General features: G+C 44.3%; 1 protein-coding gene across 1 annotated transcript in view; it reads right to left on the reverse strand.

The window, feature by feature from the left end:
- LOC119465025 (uncharacterized) overlaps nt 1-20,155 on the reverse strand; it is a 34,425-nt gene extending 14,270 nt beyond the window's left edge. The window contains exons 1-4 of the mRNA XM_037725862.2: nt 20,063-20,155; nt 9,295-9,443; nt 3,377-3,439; nt 1,048-1,169 (exon numbers count right to left, since the gene is read on the reverse strand). Coding sequence (XP_037581790.1) covers nt 1,048-1,169; nt 3,377-3,439; nt 9,295-9,443; nt 20,063-20,147 — 419 coding nt within the window. The 5' untranslated portion in view covers nt 20,148-20,155. The remainder of the gene's footprint in view (nt 1-1,047; nt 1,170-3,376; nt 3,440-9,294; nt 9,444-20,062) is intronic.
- Nucleotides 20,156-20,902: the final 747 nt, after the last annotated feature.

Raw genomic sequence — 20,902 nt, forward strand, 5'->3', positions numbered from 1 at the left:
TGGGTTCGCACGTGGGTACTAAGTGAGGGAAACACTAAAGGCTGGTGGTAGAAGCCATCGTCATGACCATGACTCAGAAGAAATGGCTGACTCAGCGAAAGAAGATCAACGCCTAAAAACCAATGTAATGGGTTCGGATGTGGTACTAAGTGAAGGAAAAGGCTAAATATTGATGGTCGAAGCCATAGTCATGAGCTTCCCTAACGCTTTCGCCTTAAGATCTCTTAGGCCTAGATAAAGAGACTCATCAGGACTCATCACATCAATGTCATGCCATGCGTGTCATGTAGGTCATGAAACAGCCACCTAAGTCTTGGTGTTCTCATGGTAGTTTCGTTAAATTGGTAGGCTCCCCGCACACTGCTTCGCATAACGACGATTCCCACAGGGCGTTGGATCTGCCGACTTTTTATATCTCATGACTTATTAACAATCTATATATACAGTTTTTCTGCAGATAGAGATATTCTAGATGACGTTAAGAGGAAAAAATGGAGCTGGACCGGCCATGTAATGCGTAGGATATATGACCGGTATACCATTAGAGTTACAGAATTGATACCAGAGAAGGGCAGCGCAGTCGAGGACGGCCGAAAACTAGGTGGAGTGATGAAGTTAGGAAATTTGCAGGTGGAAATTCGGAATCAGCTAGCACAAGACAGGGGTAATTGGAGATCACAGGGAGAGGCCTTCGTCCTACAGTGGAAATAAATGTAAGCTGATGATGATATAAAGTTTTTGGGTAAATAGGTAAATATTGGTGAGTCTTATAAAGAAATTGACTGAACACACTCAAGAGAAGACCGTTTAGAACCCTTGAACACAGTTTTAAGGGATTCATCTTTTTTTTTTTTGACCTGACTGATCTTGCGTAAAGGTATTGCAACTATTGCAAGCGAAAATCCTTTTAAAGCTATGCTCAAGGCAATGTGGTGCAGTTATTTTTCACTCTTTAATTTGCCGACTGAGTGCTCCACAGGCACATTGAGGATACTTTTTCATGTCATTCCCACATCAATGTTTGATTAAAAATCACGATCTTCTCACCAAGTAAACCGGTAAAATATTGTGTTCTGAGGTAGTCCTAAAGATTGTCCAAATTTTGTAAGGTTCTCCAGCATTTCTTTTTCACTAAAGAAAAGTCCTGAGTAGGTAGGGAAGTCGTTTTTCTGAAATTTGACAGATATGAAGAAAAATTAGGCGATTGGTTAGCCATATTGTTGGAGAATCAACCCGCTATATTATGGGAACGCATCGAATTTCGGACAACCTCCGCGATTGCATGCAGCTTATAATATAAACACTGGTAAATATAAAATAATGATATTGTTTGGACAATACGGCTCAGTCACGACCATTTATTTGCCTAATATTTCACAAATACCATCTTCACATCAATCGACATTCCCGAATGCCATCTCAAAAATAATCACGCCACTGTGTATAAACAAATATTTGCGTGCTCATATTTCACTTCAGAGTTGCCCGACCTTAAGAGCCTCCAATCCTCCAAATAAACACGAAAAGTTGTTGCTCCTTCCATGTTATCTATTCTCCGCCTCAAAATTCTCATCACTGTTTTTCTCTCCCCTTCCGCTAATCCCAGCGCTGACTAGCCTTTAGACTCAACTTCAGGTTGACCTCTTCGCCCTCTCTTACATAATGTTTACTTGTTCTCTCTCTCTACTTATTTTCCTGCACAGTTAGTCACACTAATCAGATTGTCAATGAATAGACTTGAACAGTAGAATATGCCATCCGGTGTAATAATAAGAAATCATGCATAACAATCAATGAGCCTTCCTTAAAAATCAATATACACGTATACATAGCAGCCGAGATATTAATATATTCAACATCACTGAAAGGCAACATTAATTTGCTTTCATCGGAATTTTGCTAGGCTTAACACATACGCACTAAACAAGGAGCTTAACAACAAAAAGAAAACAAAGCAACATGGAAGGAAGATTAGAACAGCGCTGAAGGCCATGCAGCTTAATTATCTGAAGAAATTTCTTCAAGATTTCCAAGCTCGCCTGGTTTCGCAAAAGGCAACTTTTATGAAGACATGCGAGGAACAGAAATGCAAAGAAAACACATAGTAAAGGGAAGGGAGACACATCCTCCAATATTATTTACTGCGTACTTTCAAGAATCATCAAAGACGCTGGTTGGGAACATCATGGCGGAGAGGCGAGCAGAGTGTACCTCTCACCCTTCTTTATTTGGGCAAATTCTGTTTTCCGGTTCTGTAAATCTGAAGATACCTAAGAAGTAGGATTATGGGAATATTTAGTTTTAAAAGAAGATAGAAATTGTGATTGGTCTTTATTGACTTTTTAATAATCATTTATTACTTGAAATGGTTTAATATTTGTTCCCTCCTGAATATGAGAAATCATAGCTAACACTGGAGTCAGCGGCTCAATAAGATACGAGAGTGGGGACGTTTCTGTCTTGCAACTGCAGAAGAGTAGCCAGTGCTGCAGGGCGGATCCAGTTTCCAAACAGATGCATACAATAGCCCAATTCTCCAATATAAATTTAGGAAAATAAATAAAAATCCCTCGTTTTCTGACAGACTATGGATTTCTTGTCTCCACTTAGGCAAATTAGCTTTTGTATTTAGCATCTTTATTTGCGGTTACATCGCTTTATACCACCAAACAGTGTGGCAATATCATACTTCAATCGCATTAAAGAGCTCACCACTTTACTTGCACGTGGTGACGTGCCGTTAGCTTGTTTCATTATTGTCATCGCTATGATCACCACATAAGTGATAAGAACGTTCTTTTCACAGGTATCATGTGCATGAAATTCTCAGACATCCAGCAGTTAATGACATTACGTGCCCTTATTAGTAAATTAACTTTTTACATGATTGAATGCACTCGATCCCTTGTTGTATAAAGGTGGTTTTCAAGAATATTCGCGTGCGATTCGGCTCAGACTGTTCCGGTGATTTGATGACAAGGATTTGCGAACGTAATGTGGAAAAGTATATTGTTATGCTGAATAATATATACAGCAAGCTACAGTATTTGTTATTGCCTTAACAAGAGAACAAGAGTTCGTAATCGGCATTAGGCCTTTTGAAGCTGTGAACGAGCTCTCCACCCGCCACGGCGGACGCGGTGGCTATGGCGTTGGGCATCTGAGCATGAGTTCGTACGTTCGACTTCTCTGCTACGCAGCCTTAAACGTATGAGAGGGCAAAAAAAAAGAAAAGAAAGAAAGAAAAGCTCGTGTGCAATAATTTATATCCACAATAAATTAACCCACGTTGTTTAATTTAAGAGTGTATTGTGAAAATTATGGTAGCTCTTTTCGTAATGATTCAATCGGCATCAGTATCAGGTTGAACACTTGCCTGTGTAACTTGTTTGACCTTTACCGTTATATTTATTGAGTGATTATGAAAGTGCGATTCAACCTGAAATAAAGCAAACAATGTTTTTAGCAAGACCATTTATTACACTTCACGGTATGAAAAGCATGACCTCAAAGCAGACTAATTGGTGCTATACCAGATGCTTTTTTTTCCTTTTTTCTCCCAAAACATCTTTATTTCTGGTCAGGATATAGGTATTGCCTGCTAAAACAGCATGTAGCCTAACATGCGTTTAACGAAAATAAAACAATGTATTATCGCCTATACCTTTGCAGCCGTGCTACACACGCAGCTATTTTGATACTGTTGTATAGTGGAAAGAAGCCATTACTCGATCATGCCTGTGTCACATGCGCATGACACTGTCATCGACAAATAGGAAGCCATATTAGGTATAATCTATCAAACTCAAACCTGTGCTCATCATGATTTAAATGGCTTACGAGTGCAGAATATGTTGCAGAAATGGTTGCATAAATTTTGATGGTTGCTTGTATAAAGCAAACCCGCGTTTGTGATGAGGTTTCCAGAAATGACGTCAAGATGCTCTGACAGCAAGTCAGGGATTCCAATTCGCGCGCACCACCTTTGACCACGGCGGGCCAACTAGGAATAGGGTGTGAGCCCGATTGCCAGATAAAAGTGCAGGAACACCATCAGCTGTTTAATAACATATGCATTTTAGCTTTGTAATGCATGAATAAATGGTAATTGTGCATTTGATTGCGTCAATGCGGCACCCTAATACCACCCGTAGAGCCTCAGTAGCATGCTCAAGAGGTTTCAGAGTACCCCAAGGCGGCGGCATGTTTGATACAGCCTATGCAATAAATTTAATTGTAGTTTACGCAAAAGTTCGAGAACGTCATTGTGGTGCTAGCACAATTGCAATCCATAAACTTGATTGTTCTAAAAGGTGGACAGTTGAATATTTAGATAATTTCACAAGGTACGTTATGTGGAACTACATTTAGTCGCATAGTCCATTTTAAGAATTGTAGCTGGTAAGTTTGCCAGAATTTATTTGTCGTCACAGTTGCAGCAAAAATGCACGTTGCTCCAAATGTATGCAAAATAAATAGAGCTCACACTCACTCACAAAATAATTTTTTGCTAAATAATTCTTTTGCGACTCACCTAAGATCTACTGAGGCGGGCTCACTAGGGCTCAGAGCCACAAGAATTTCATTTAATATTGCACTCACACTCAGACATACAGTCCGGTTTGAGTCTGAGCGAGTCTACTCATGAGTGTTTCTCTTTCTAAAAGTCTCTCTAAAGATCTCTCTGTGAGTTTCTCTAAAAGAACGCGATTTTTTGTGTAGAAGCACGTACACGTACGATAATGTTCTTGTTCCATTGCATACTTTGGGAATTAATATCGCCGAACTGTTTTCACCATGACAATGCATTTCAGACCCGTATAGTTCGCTAACTCTCCGGCTACGACTGATAAATAAATCATTTGTAAAGTATGTATATAATGCCCATTTTAGTATAATTGTTTTAGTATGACGTATTGTACCTTCTATGGCTAAGAGAGCTCTGAAACGCGACTGCTCCTGCTTGGATCGACAAAGGTGTACCCTGTCTAACCACCAACCGAGGGGATATATTTAAGTCCAATAGCGTCACGCATGGCGCGACAACGGCACCATCAGGACAAGCGACACATGCATGATCGAGTGGCTTGTTTGCTGTACACAACCATTCTGATGTAAAGGACGTGGGCACTAAGGCTGCCAAGATATAAGTGATAAAACTGTTACCTGCTTTCGTTATATTCATGTAATGTTACATGATGTTTTAGCAAGCGGCTCCCCTATGCTGTATGAAATGAAATATATTTCATGTCAGTATAATCAATTGCATCTGCTTTCATCACTTCATACATATGGTAGCAACTACGGGGACAGTTTTAAAGTATCAATTTATTGTTTCATTTTTTCGCCACAAAAATCTACTGAGCTGATCTAAGTTTACGCCAGACGTTCCGCTTCAATAGCACAGAATTTCTTACCCGGAAGACGTTATCTAACGCTCCAAATATTTATTCTGAAGAAAATTGGTCCAACTCCGCCCTAATTGTTTCTAGGAGGGTTACACATAGCCTTCAAGCTGTCTAGTCGCGCTGATCCGCGAGCAGGTCAACATTAAACGCAAACAAGTACTCAATCTTGCATTCGCCCTCACCACTGCAGATAAGTCTGCACGGAGAGAACAGAAGAATGTTCGTTTTTTTTTCACACCGTTGGCATGCTTTAAATTTTACGGGGAAAGGACGCCAGAGTAGACAGAAGAGAGAACAGAGCGCCGAGTTCCAACAATTCATTTTCTTTTCAGAAAGCTTCGCTACATACGCAGTCCCACAGAAGTCATTGCGCAGTACGCAATAACGTTGTCATAGCTCAAGGTCTCTCATCTCCTTGTCAGTGAGAGCGACACGCAGACGCAAGCATTCGTTAAACATAATTTTCTTACGCTTCGATTATCTCGCGCGTGACACGATCGAAAGCAATACATGCTTAGAGCAGCCCCTATGGCGCATGGGCCTTCCTCTCTCGATAATTATTATTTTATCTTTGGTACAAGCACTCTTGGACGAGCCCGAAAGTAAAACGTGACAGCGTGTGCATGAGTGCATATGAGTGCATGAGCGCTCCTTGTGCACAGATTGTGCTCGGGGACAGTTATGGTAAACCCCTTTTCCTCATTATTAACATTAGATGGTATTTTTTATAATCTCGCAGCTTCGTCAAAAATTATCGCAACTCTTCAATAAATGAAAATATAATAAACCCGCCGTGGTTGCTCAGTGGCTATGGTGTTGGGCTGCTGATCACGAGGTCGCGGGATCGAATCCCGGCCACGGCGGCCGCATTTCGATGAGGGCGAAATGCGAAAACACCCGTGTGATTAGATTTAGGTGCAAGTTAAAGAACCCCAGGTGGTCCAAATTTCCGGCGTCCCCCACTACGGCGTGCCTCATAATCAGATCGTGGTTTTGGCACGTAAAACCCTATAATTAAAAATGTAATAAAAGAAAGGAGAGAAAAAATTACAATCAGTGTTTCTTTGTTTAGATATAAGTATACTGACCAATAAGTTAATGGTAAGCAATGACTTAGGTTTCAATTGGGAACCATTGCCAATCACCCATCGAGGGTAGGTGCCATAGGTTGAATGATACAACAACAACAATCATGCATTCGAATGCCGCACGTGCCATATGGAGTTATTTTATTGACGTTATTTAGTAAGCGCCTCAAGGGGCCTACAGAGTGTATGCGTGCTCCATGAGAATAAAAGATGTCTTTCTACTAGTGTCGGTATTTAATATTTTTTTCAGACATACCTGAAAAAGTCTTTCTATAGGACATTAAGTAGGAGGGGACTTCTAACACGGTATACAAACATGCATCATTATATAACAAAAATCACATATAAGAAAGGAAAAACTTAACCTCCGGGAAGAAACTGCAAGCAGCGTCCATAATATTACAGCATAACATCCATATACACAAATCAATGTTGGGCAACAAAAGAAAACAAAGCATGAACGTAGAAAATACAAATAAATAAACATATCACAGGGTAGAAAAAATAGAAAAATAAAGTACTGTAAAACACAAATAATCAAAATAAAGAAGTCAGTGATCTCCGGCATTTCTTTTCGCTCTCAACACATTTACTGCGAAACAAGAATTGTCGTTTAGTGATGACAAGATTTCGATTATTAATATGACCGTATAGTCACTGGTACTAACACACTTCGAAGGATTGGCTAACAATCGGCAGTGTTGTACGCAACGGCGTTCCAAGGAACGGCGTTCCTAGAACTAGTTCCTTTCGGGAGGAACGGAAGAAGGCCACCGTTCCATTAAGGGTCGGTCGCAGTGTCGTGCACGGCTCCTCTAAAACAGGAACGACTGCTCGTTCCTCGTTCCTTCCTAATCTTACTAAAACTAAAAGGAGTTCCCGTTACAAGTTCCTCTAATTCGAAAGGAACGTGTTCCAGTTACACGTCTAACATAGGAACGTGTCATTACATTGACGTTACATTTGATTTTTACAGCGAAGCTGTCTATGGCTATGATCCAGACTTTTTTGTGTCCTCGCAGAAAAACTCTCCCGTAAAAAGTGAGATTGAGAGAGCCAGCAACAAAAGCAGACGCATATCACCGGTCGCCTGATAAGGCGAGCGGCGATATGCTCGGTTTAACGGCCACTTGTGTCTAAAACGATATGTATCTGTGCATGTATCACGTAGTGCGTGACGTTGTGTGTGCTTGATAAGGCAACCAAAGAGAATTTTTGGTGCCATTTCGCTGCACCGTTTATATGGGAAGGCCACAAGTTATCCGTACGCCTGAAGAACAGCGTATATACAGGGAGCGACAGTGGGAAAGAAACCGTCGACGTCGGGCCAAGCCGGTGGCCCAAGAAGCGGTAGTTCTTTGCGCCTCTCGTGGTCGCCCATCCGCCCTGCATGATGTGCTGCATACGTGCATACATGCGTGCGTCGGTGCGTCTGTTCATGCCATGTAACGTTTACAGAAGGAACGCCGTTCCCTCTGAGATTCCTTCCTAAACATAACGAGTTACCGTTACAGTTCCCCCGACCCTTTATAAAGGAAAGGTGGCGTTCCTCCGTTCCTCCCAAAAGGAACTAGTTCTAGGAACGCTGTTCCGTACAACACTTATATATGTGTGACGCGAGCAGGGGGTGGCGGACAGAAACAAACATGGTCGCCCGAACTCTGCATTTAATCTTCATCTTCCTTGCCTTCCAGACATTGCACCTACCGTCCTTGTGTGGATATATATATATATATACCTACCGTCCTTGTGTGGATATATATATATATATATATATATATGTGTGTGTGTGTGTGTGTGTGTGTGTGTGTGTGTGTGTGTGTGTGTGTGTGTGTGTGTGTGTGTGTGTGTGTGTGTGTGTGTGTGTGTGTGCCTAACTCATTGAGCGTGAGTGCTTTGAGCACTAACCTTTGAGGCTCTCACTGCACGCAGTTTGTGACTTTCGTAATGTTATCCAAAATGGGGCAACTGGTACTAGCTAAACCCACACGTATGTCAAAAGTACCTTTCATATTTCTCTTAAATTAGACACTCCAAGCTGCACAACCGAAATTCCGAGGGAGACAGTCTGCAGAATAATAAAAAGTTGTCGCAGTTTCACCTGAAAGGCGAAGCATCAATTGCGATAGCAAATTTGTAGAGAGCTATACGGAGTAATGATATTAGCTTTATCAGCTGCATAAACTTGGACATGCAGCAGCACCGGCAACACGCAGAACTGTTGTCGACGCTGTCGGCGTTTTGCCCGCGTTCGCTCAAAATGCGTGCGGCGTTGGTGACTGTTGCCGGAGCCTCTGATATAAATAGGCACTTGGTGCCGCAGCTAAACGTCGCCTCCCTTCCTCCTCCCCCCTCCCCCACGGCCTCTCGCGCGTCGGAAGAAGGCGCGTTTGCTCTACATATATGGTGATTGTAAAGGAGGAAAGAGACGCCTACTTCTGCAGCCCTTAAGCGAGCACGGCGCAGAACGCGCGTTTGTTCTCCGCCGTGCGTTCACTCCCCGTGAAAGCGCGCGCCCCTCGCGCCCTTTCACTCGCACATACAGCGTCCGGCGCGCGGCGACGATTTCATCTCCATTGACGTCATACGGAACCTCACGGCGACGGCGACGGCGACGCCGACGGTAGAAATCTGCTTTTGAGTGTCCATATAATTGCTATCGCAATAAAAGTAATTAGCAAGTGCACAACAGTGCTAACCACCTCGTGAGCAGGCAATTCGAGTTTCCTTTATCGCTGTTGCTCTCGTGGTAGGAATTTGATAATGTTCAGCAGAAATGGCGTTGATTGTTTGTTTACCTTTTGAAAAAGTTGTTTGAAATAATTTTCCACTGAGTTGCTGCCATCCGAATTGCTTTCAGTATTCTTCTTTATACGGTCCAGATACGCTGAATCATAGAAGATGACGGCCTGCACTGTCACATTTTCGCCAATGGGTTCTCTTTTTTCTGTAACATAATGATACATGTAAATATTCTATTAATTCCTTTCGCAAAACTTGTACCTAAAGTTACATTTAATTTTTTATACAGGGTGTTTCAGCGAACACTTTCAAAATTTATTTAAGGTTGCCTGTGGCAGATAGCCCAATTCTAGTTAATGAGCTGGTCTACTCGAAGAGGCGGACATTACTTGCACAAAAAATTGAAATGACTAACCGACTAATGAACAAAAGATCACTAATTAGATTTTTAACTAATTACCTGATGGCCCATATTGCAATTTACAAATTGTAGCCGTGCTTTTCGCAAGGCGGATCCACTTGGAATTAATTCTCAAGATGACACCAGTTTCGAAATCATAATTCCCAAACTTTGCAGAAAAATTCATTGGCGTTCCAGGTAATTTCGTGTTTCAATGAATAAAGCGGCGTTTTGTTAAGGAACTAACTGGAACGCCAATGCATTTCTCCGCAAAGTTCGGGAATTAATATCTCGAAACTGGTGTCATCCCGAGAATTCGTTCCAAGTTCATGCGCCTTGCGAACTCCAATGCTACAATTTGTAAATTGCAACATGGGTCTTCAGGTAATTAGCTAAAAACTTCTTTAGGGAATTTTTTAATTATTCGATTATGCATTTCAATTTCTTGTACAAGTAATGTCCGCCTCTTCGAGGAGACCAGCTCATGAACTAGAATTGTGCTATCTGCCACGGGCAACCTTTAAGAATTTTTGAAAGTGTTCGCTGAAAAATCCTGTATAAATCTATACTAATTGTCCCAATATTAATCTCCATTTTCATGTTAGAAGCCTTTGAAAGTGCACCACCTCTCCTGCTAATACAGGCGTGACATATCAACCATGTAACCTGCCATAGAATGCAGCTGCACACATGTTACGCAATAGCCACGATGAGGTAAATAAGCGCTTTGCGAGTCATAGTGGGCTCTTCGGCGGGAGAAAATTCCGGTCGAGAAGGCATAAACTTGTTTGTTTATGATCAGCACTGCTCCGATTTCCAACGCTAAAAAGCAGCTGCTATGGCTCAATGAGACATCTTGTGCTCTTGGGAAATACTGGGTAATATTTTTAAGTTTTATGGAGTTTATAAATTCCCCTGTGGCAGATAGCATAATTGTTGTCCTTGAGCTGGAATATTCAAATAGCCGGATATTACTAGCACAAGAAATCGAAACACATATTCAACTAATTACCAAAAATTCAATACTTCACTTCCTAATTACTTTACGGCACATATTGCAATTCACGAATTGTAGACGGTGAGCTTCCAAGACGTATTCACTGGAAATGAATTTCCAGGATGGCACCAGCTTAGAAATACTATTTCCCAAAATGCGGAACGAAATACGGCGTTCCAGTTACATTTCGGCTTCAATGCATTAAAGAGCGTTTTGTTAAAAAGTGAAACGGTGCATTTCTCCATACTGGCTTCATTCTGGAAATTCATTCCAAGTGGATACGCCTTGCAAACTCACCGGCTGTTAGGGATTTTCAGAAGAGTCGCATTGCAGAGCAAGCTGCTCGTCTTAGCGCCTCCAGTTTGGATGCTCTCACACATCATTCGATTCGCTGGTTTCCCACTCAAGTAGGGTCGGTCGAGGGTGCTCCCCAGAACCTCAACGAGTCTGCTCACGAGGCTGCGCGCGACCTCTCCGACCACGCATCCTCTATAAGGAGCACCGACTCCCCCCCCCCCCCCCCCCCCTACAGCTACAGGGATGCTCCCACTACTCACAGCGAGGTTCCGAAATTCTTCTAGATGTCCAGAAGGGTCTTCCACCCCTCACCCCAAATTGAATAGGGCGCAAGTCGTTTCTCTTAGATTTTTGCAGGCCGGCACATATCCGTGTCTAGCTGTTCTACACGTATATCGCGACGACGCCTGCCCGTCCTGCGGGCAGACCTCCACTCTAGCACACATGCTTGGGAGTGTGGGTCGAGATACCCCAAGTTCAGAAAGGAGGAGTGGGACTCGCTTCTGCGTAGCCCAGCTCTAGACAAGCAAATTCTGGCTGTCCGGCATGCCCGCGAGAGGGCCGGTGGGCTAGATCTGCCGGTCCCGACTTGGGACTAGCCGGGTGCGCTACGAGTTCGCGCCCTCGCCGGACGTTCAATAAAAGTTATTGCACTAACTCACTCGCTCAGTGTCCACCTTTCTGAATAATTCATCTCAAGGACTAGAATAACGTCTTCTACAAGAGGCAGTTCTTAAAAAATCCATAAAACTTAAAAATGACCACCCTGTGTATTGCAGGTTATCTGCCTGCCTATATGGCCTACTTAGGACTGCGAGGAATGCAAGAACACCCGCGTGCAAAGTTTTGGCTGAATGGTAATAAACCTCGGGTGGTCAAAATTATTCGGCATTCCGTTACTACCACATGTCCATTACATCAGTGTTGCTTCAGCGGAAACAGCGCAAAATAACGGGACGTGAGAAAAGGGCAGACAACCAGTCTGTTGTATCTCATTTTTCACGCTCCGTTACTTTTCTCTGTTTCCGCTGAAGTCATGAACCAACCAGCCCAATGCATAAGCTACTGACATGCGGTCCTTCGCACTACTAAATGTGGCGATTTGATAAAAACAATGTTGTGTTAGAGACTAACATGGTCAAAACAGGGTTTATAATCGCCAGGATTTTGTAGCAATACGTTATGCTTTATTCTATACTACTCGTACCATCCACCGCTAACGGCCGGCTGATCCCGTTGATAACGTGAGCGGACCGTCGCTCTGACCACTGAACAAGCGCAAAAAGCGCGAAAAGGCATTAGCATCGGAAAGGCATCGCTACCAAATGCCGACCCAGCATTGAAAAGGGTCGTAAACGCTATACTTGTTTTGCTCGAACGTACTGCAAAACCTGCACTGTTTTGCATACGTTCTATGCATCTAAAACTTGTGGTTCACTTTATCGAGCCGTCAAATCATCACGATCTAATAAGGGCCTAAATAAATGCTCTTCTTAAACTGAATATTTTCCTACATGTACGCCACTAACCCTCTAGCGGTATTTATGTAACCTCTAAGGCAAATGAGTCCACCTTACTGCTGCTAATTTTGAAGTACGAGATGTCGAAGAGCGTAACTACGTCCTCATATTATGGGGATTCCGTCCTCACATTATGGGGATTCATATTATGGGCATTCCTCAACTATTTTCTTGACTGATCTAGGCAGAACATTTTTTGTCATTTCCAAAAGATACCCGCACCCACGTACAACAATGGAGGACATTATTACATAACACATGCTATCGCGCAACACCATTTTCGCCGCACTAGATGCCACGGCATTATACACCAACGTTGAAATCACCGATGTAGTATCTTCGATAAAGGAAACAAAACATACAAAGACACAATATACAACACTCCATTGACATCTGTTTATCTCTTGTGGTTGTCAGTTCCCAAATATAACTATTTGGAATTTGAAGACCAGTATTTTCGACAAAAGCACAGGACTAGAATAATTACGCACTTGTTACCAAGACAACCGCGAAGGTATTCGTGGGAACTCTAGAAATACATTTCCATATCACAACATGGACAGGGCCCACGCGTACCTACAATACATAAAATATTCATATTATGTGGATATGGCCAATGAAGCCTACCTAAATTTGTAACATTCCGAAACAGTGTTCACCCAACGTTAAAATTTATATGCAAATTTTCAACTGAGCGCATGAGCTTTTTGGACATAACGGCAGCGAGAAAACAGCCTGCGATACAGCCCTCAAGCCGCCGAAGAAACTATAGTACCGGTAAAACGCGCCAGAGGGCGCGGGCCTTGGTAGAGACAGTAGAGCAGGCTATGTGACTTTTTGTCGCCGCCCCGTTTCAAAGGGGATGCCAATAAATCATCATCATCATCATCATCATCATCACAGTACCAACCTTGGATACGGTCAAGCGGTTGCAAAATCAGGGGCGGAATAAGGGCAGTAGCAACCCCAAACTACAGGAATTCCGAGGGCTGTGAGAAGCCTTTTGCACAAATGCGTGGTCTTTGGTATATAAATTTCTCCGACTTGCATACATAAACTTAGTATTTGCGGTGCGTATCATGTACCTATATATCTATTTACCCATGTATCTATGCAGTATGGATGTATGTCAGCACCTAGCCTGTTCTCCGTCAACTTGGGTGACAGTATTCCATAGCCAAATGGGTACATCATCTGGCTGCTGTGTTGCGGGAACAAAGTTCACAACCAACCGTTGGACTATAGTCACTGTGCATGTAGCACTGGGTATGCAGCGGTCTTGAATGAGGCTTATAGAGACCCAGGATAGGATCTCTATAACAACTTGTGTGCTGGCCAGCCAAAGATAGAGAATCGATCGAGCCGGAGGATGTAACAAAAGAACGTCTTTTTGTTATACCTCCGAGCTCGCTGCATTAGGGCTATTCATGGTGGACCACGACGGAAATCAAAGGCAGGCCAACGAAGACGACGATGGCCGCTGTAGGAATGCGCCCTGCAGAGAAGAATGGGAGAGCTCCAGAGGAGAGCTAACATTGTTTCCCAGAAAACAATGTTAGCTGCCGAGCACGTGGGTAGAAGCAAATTTGGAGCGCAAGTTGGAAAAAGGAAGTCAACGATGGCGGATAGGGATGGCGAGTAGTCTAGGTAGGCGGGCTTGGTTCGTTCATTCGCTACGACCTTGTCACATCCATTGACGAATACCGAAACAGTCTTTGCTATTTCTTGCAGCATTTTTACCTGACCGTCATAAGGGGGTGTGAGTTGAATGAATTCGCGTCATAAAAAGACGCAGCTTCCTGTAGGGAAGGCTTTGCTGTCATAAGAAGGAGTGGGAGCCTCGTAGTGTGACGCAAATTTCAAAACAGAAATCATTGCTACCGGATAGCTATCAGGAGCTGCTGTGACTACAGTAGACGGTGCAAATTATTCACCTATAAAGCGCGCCGTTTTGCCACAGACGAGCTCCGCAGCGGTGAAGCCGACGTCCTCCTTGAAATAGGAGCCCACGCCTGGAATGACGAGAGGGAGTTTGTCGGTCCAATGTTAGTTGGTGTAGTGGGCTAGGAGGGGGGCTTTCAGTTCCCGATGAAGGCGTTCGGCCATTCCATTGGTTGATATATGGTAAGCGGTAGTAGGAACACGCCGGACGCCAAGCAGGCATGTCAGTTCGCGGTATATATCACGTTCGATCTGGTTGCCTCGATCAGTTGTGCCCATGCTGGGTGATCAGAATCGCCAGATTCAACTTCTGACGAACGAGGATGCCATGGTGGACACAGTAATATCTGTGAGCGGGTACGCTTCAGGCCAGCGGACATAGGGAACCAGCGCTGCAGTTCCGAGCTGACACACGGCGCCCCCCTGCGGACATCACGCTCATTCTTTAGTTATACAAACAGAAGACAATGACTGGCAGCGGTACGGTGGGGGACGTGAAAAAGCCGAAAAAAATAACCATGAAGGCCGTCGGTATTCCTGCATGGTTACTTGCCACAACTAGAAAAGCCGTAATATATAGCCTTATCATTCAATTATTTTTCGTGAAAACTACGAGCATGAGCATATGAGCATATACAGCCGCTCCTTTTTCGGGGGCCCTAACAGTAGCATTACCCGCCGCGGAGGCTTAGCGGCTACGGTGCTTAAGCACGAGGTCGCAGAATGAAATCTCGCGGCCGCCGCATTTCGATGGAGGCGAAATGCCCAAATGCTCGTGTTCCTTGCATTGAAGGCACGCTAAAGGTCCCCTTATGGTGAAAATTAATCCGGAGTATACGGCGTGGCTCATAATCAAAGTTTGACTTTGGCACGTAAAACCCCACAACTCATTCATTCGATGATTCTAACAATAATATTTGACTGGATTTCCAGCGGTGCCTGCTGCCATTCAGAGCACCTAGTGACAAAATGAAAATAAAGAAAATTACAATGCTAATCATGCAATCCCACCACGAACATATACGGTTAACACTTCGTACTAACTTCAGGAATAGCTAATCGACGCTGCACTTGCGCGTCGCCGTCCCCGGTGACACGAACATTCGTTATGCAGCTTCCATTCCAGGAAAAATAAGGTCCGCAAGAGTAAAGTGACGCGTAATGTTCACTTTACTAAAAACCATGTCCATGGTCAAACGTTTATCACCAACGAGAGTTCCGATGCAAGTTCTGTTGCAGTGCATGCTGAAGGCGCACAGCGAATCTGCTCGGCCGTGTTCGCATCGCAGCTGGCGGGGCCGAAAATGTGAGCATGTTTTCTTCTTCGCGTGAAATCATTGCGAGGAGAGGGAAAAGCTGGCAACAACGGCCACAAAACATGGCTTCTTGGAAGCGTCGGCGGTCCGCTCTGAAGCGTCGCCGCGACCACTCCTCTGTCGCACAATGGCCACATCTCTGCGCCGCTGGAAGATTCTCTTTGCGAGTGGCAGATCTCGCTGTTGGCCAGCAAGGCTACCGTTGGCTGGCGGTCCGTGAACTGCAAACGGCGTGCGGCGAGTTGCTGTGTCGCTAACAGGGACGCGCCTTCTATTCCGGCACCATGGAAACCATGAGTGGCTCCAACGAAATCAACGTCACTCTGCTTACGAAGGAACTGTCACTCTTTGCGTCTGGAATAAGCAGAAATAGAACATGTGATCGCTTATTTGAATTCCGACGGCGTTTACAGCTTCTTTTCACTCAATTGTAGTTCGCTCAAACCCTGAACCTCCATTGTAAAGTATCGTTTTCTCAATCTAAAAATGATTTACTATATGCAGTCCTCATCATTTTCGACTCAAGGAGCTCTTACAGTGAGCCAATTCTTTTGAAACAGTACCGCAATACGATCGCCTGCTGGTGCATGGCAATTTGTGCAGTTTTCTGCGGAAGACACTTCAAGGGAATTTTGCACAAGTAAATTCGCCCTCGATAAATCGTAGCCGCTTCACTGTTTTCAATGTTCACACTGAGAGAAACGAAAAGATTACGAAGTCGTGAAGTGCAATTGAAATTATTGTAGAAGATTTTAGAAATATTTGGAATAACAAACAGACGCAGTATAGCCCGATAGGCGAAGCATCGATTGCGATAGCAAATTAGTCGGACAGCTATAAAAAGTAAGGATCGTAGTTTTATCGGCCGCCTAAACTTCTAAGCATAGGCACACTAACTAAATCATTAAGCATGGTGCCACGCGCGCATAAGCAAACATGAACCCATCTCACCCGATGACCACGGAAACTCGCAGTCAAAACGCTGGAGTGAGCGCAGCAGCTGCAGTGAGCGAAGTGAGCTTCGTGCCGGCGCTCGCATAAACGCGAACTTAGGCGCGAAAACGTAGAGAGGGCGGACTCTGCTCCGCCACAGATGGCTTTCAAGACACAACCGCGTGGGCGGTCACTCGCGGCGCAGAACGCCCCCCCCCCCCCCCCCCCTCCCCCCAGGCCATCCATCCCGCGGCACCGTGCGGCCACAGTACAGTGAGGCCCCTCCACATGCCCACCCTCCCCCGGAAATTCCGGCCCGGCGGGAGCGCGCGGCCGCAGTAAGGTGCGGCCCCTTCACGTACCTACCCACCCTCTGGAGCGTTGTGCATGACTAGAAGACTGCGCGCTTCCTTCGCGCTTCCCGCCGTTGTTTGCGCGAGCCGCGATTGCCGGCTCACCGTCGCATGCTTTCACTCGCACATACAGCGTACGGCACGCGGTGACGATTTTATCGCCGTGGACTTTATACGGAACCTCACGGTGATGACGACGACGGCGACGGCAGAAATTCGCCTAGAGTGTCCATATATTTGCTATCGCAATACAACTATTTGAGTGCGTTTGGCAGAAGCACTGTTGTCACCAATCAAAGATCGCTCTTCACCCTTCCGCGGTACTTCCGCTCCTTCAGAAAATAGTTTGCACGGCGGCGTGGGGTCGATAATGTTGCACGCACTGAGCTTCTCCGTCGCGCAGCAGTTTAAAGTTTGTTTATGATCTCACGTAGTCGCCGACGCTTCCGGTTCTCGCTCGTACTGATACGCCTAACCCGGAGTTGTCACTTCACGTACGGTTGGTTAATATCGAGTTGAAATGCTGCAAAGGCTAGGCACTATTGTTAAACGTTTTCAAAGTAGTCGAGTTAAAGAAACTGCGCACGCCTTCCTTCATGGCCGACGCGGAGTAGCTTTGCGCGCTCGATCGTGTTCTTTTCAAGGCGATGAAATCCACTGTGCGACGGCCACTGAAGAGCTTGACAGCTGACTGACCCATACGCATCACTGCACCAAAAAAAAAAAAAAAAAAGCGCAAGCACGCGACGCTGGCCTATGCAGCGCATTTCCCGGTAGATACTTTAGTCTATTTTATATTCGCTGTAACCACCTTTGCAGCCAACAAATGCAGGTGCTTTCGCAGTGTCTCGTTCAGTTTGATCAAACGGTCTGTGAAACGCGTTCCCCACACCTTCCACAACTGCGAAAGCAACCAACGCTGCATTCGTGCTACGCATCTACTTATGTTCTGCATGCACTCAGTTAAGCTTATGTGTACACACTGGAACAAGCAGAATCGCACTGTGTTAGTGCTCAGCAAAGTTCAGCAAACCTACTTTTAAAGTTACATTACACATTGCTCCCTGCTTCATATTTAGTAATATTCGGCTCGTGGGGTCACAGAATTGCCGGCTCGCGTCTAGTTTTATATATTATTGCGATAGCAATTATATGGACACTCCAAAGCAGATTTCTGCCGTCGGCGTCGCCGTCGCCGTCGCCGTTGCCATGAGGTTCCGTATGACGTCAGTGGAGATGAAATCGTCGCCGCGCGCCGAACGCTGTATGTGCGAGTGAAAGGGCGCGAGGGACGCGCGCTTTCACGGGGAGTGAACGCACGGCGAAGAAAAAACGCACGTTCTGCGCCGTTCTCCCTGAAGGGCTGCAGAAGTAGGCGTCTCTTTCCTCCTTTACAGTCACCATATATGTAGAACAAACGCGCCTTCTTCCGAAGCGCGAAAGGCCGTGGCGGGGAGGGGGGGGAGGGGGAGGGAAGGGAGGCGACGTTTAGCTGCGGCATCAAGTGCCTATTTATATCAGAGGCTCCGGCAACAGTCACCAACGCCGTATGCATTTTGTGCGAACGCGTGCAAAACGCCGACGGCGTCGACAACAGTTCTGCGTGTTGCCGGTGCTGCTGCATGTCCAAGGGTATACACCTGATAAAGCTACTATCATTACTCCGTATAGCTCTCTACAAATTTGCTATCGCAATTGATGCTTCGCCTTTCAGGTGAAACTGCGACAACATTTTTTTACTATGCTCAGACGTGTGAAGGCCTCTTTAAGTGCCGTATGGTCCTTATACATATTAACTATGTGATTATCGAAAGAGGAAGCATGGTGGTGTTTCCAAGGCAATTCAATGCTTGCGCACAGGTAGTCGATGCTGCATGTAAAACGAAGCCTTCACTCGTCACGGAAAGGGGTGAAATCGATGACGCCCTGATAGACCTACACGCACAAAGCGTTACTCCTACAAATTTATTCAGAGAGTCGGTTTCAGGCCTTTTTCCTGAAGATACAAAGCCAGCATGCCCACATTTTCAACCTAACGCCTTCGCTCGTGTTTCGTAGACTGCTGCATGAGGTCTGTTGCTGAGGTCACGCCACTTGTTCGGAAGTCGGTCAGAGGCTGTGCGATAAGTACAGTGGACGCGGGTAGCTTAGTAATCGAAACTTGGCCTGCAAACGTTGCTTCACAGAACAGAACAGGTATTATTGATTATCGTACGCACCATTTCAGTGCTCTTAGGTACCGTCTTTCAGAGGCGATGCGTACGTGGATATAAGTGACACAAGCTGCTGTCGTAATCCGCCAACAGCCTACTATGACAATCGTGCACCAAGTTCGACTAGACAGATACATACAATCATTTGTACTACGATTCTAGGGCCAGATTCACAAAGCTTTTTATTTGTAAGTTAGTTTTGCCATTGGCTGGCCGCCTTCTTCTAATGATATGTCTGGCATCCGGATTGGCTAAAATTATTTCTGACAAAAAATTCTAGCGTAAGAAGTTTTTGTGAATTAGGGTCCAGTTTTCGCAATGCCAAATACAGCGACTTACATGAGTTTTCTGCAGCAGTAACGCTGAAGACTACTGTCCTTATGAGTGTTTTTAAACGATATTATCATACCTCTCAGAAGAAGCGGAACTGAGAGTTTTTTTTACATATACTCTATTATGTGCAACGTTTAGTGCACGGTCACAGCAGAATCACCGCTAGTTGCATGCGTTCCTTGCTACTCCTAGCTAGACCATACTTTGGGCTCTATAAAGACGCAAAAAACCCTTAAATAACGTACTTTTGCAGTACGAAGTTACTACGTAATCTTCTTGTCGCAAGCCAACGTAGTACAGCCGGCATGGAACAAACAACTGTTTAGCCGTAGGCCAAATGGAGGAACACACTAGCACAGTGGTGTTTTCTAAGCACGGTAAGAACATAATGGTTCTAAGCACCATAAGAACTTTTCTCGCACTTCAAATTTTATGTTATCGTCCTAACTTTAAAAAATGACCAATTAACACTTTAACTATAAGCAATGAGATGTAGTGCAAATATAATAAAAACAACTTACTGTCGTCAACAACTTCAGTTAAAGTAACACTACGAACTAGCGCCAGGAAGCAGAAGCACGCAAAACTTTCCGTAAACTGTTTCATTGTGCAAATTTCTTGCAGCAATAGGATGTCTGCTACGCTGCTACGCTGTAATTTACTTATATAGAGGGCAGTACGGAACCGCCATAAGGTGTGTAAAATGTCAGGAGTTGTTACCTTGTAAAGTTCAATCGTTTTTCTCATTCGAAATAAAACGAGCAAGTAAAAATAAGTAACTACTAAATGCGCACGCGACAGTAGGCAAATTAAAAACATAAGCAAGAAATGCTGTTTTGTAGGAAACGCGTTTACTGGCTTGAAAAGCTTTTTGCGAGAAGGCTTTGAACTTTTATTGCATACAAGATTTTTTTTGGCAATCTCTACATAACTTTAGAATCCAAAGCATATTCGTTCGGATAAGTTCAAAAATACAACTTGGTGCGATCCATATTTGTTGTACCTATTTTGCTAGAGTGTAGACTTGTGTGCCAAGTTATTCCTGCTTCTTAAAGCGTTAGCTTTTTTTGGCTCTTACCGTACTTCGCGTTTTGCGGTCTGTTCTGTTATGACACTAGATCTGACTAGATATGTTATGAATATATATATATATATATATATATATATATATATATATACATATACATATATAGATATTGAAATACGTGCAGGCGCATGTAGAAAAGTACAAAGGAAACATTTATATTCGACGCTGCCGCGGAGGTCCGCCCTTCATCAAGAGTGCGATTGCGAGCACCCAGAGCTCAATTTACACATGTTATATGTAAAAGTGACGCATATTACGCAGAAAAAAAAACACA

The sequence above is a fragment of the Dermacentor silvarum genome, chromosome 9, assembly GCF_013339745.2.
Source record: "Dermacentor silvarum isolate Dsil-2018 chromosome 9, BIME_Dsil_1.4, whole genome shotgun sequence".
Taxonomy (NCBI): domain Eukaryota; kingdom Metazoa; phylum Arthropoda; class Arachnida; order Ixodida; family Ixodidae; genus Dermacentor; species Dermacentor silvarum.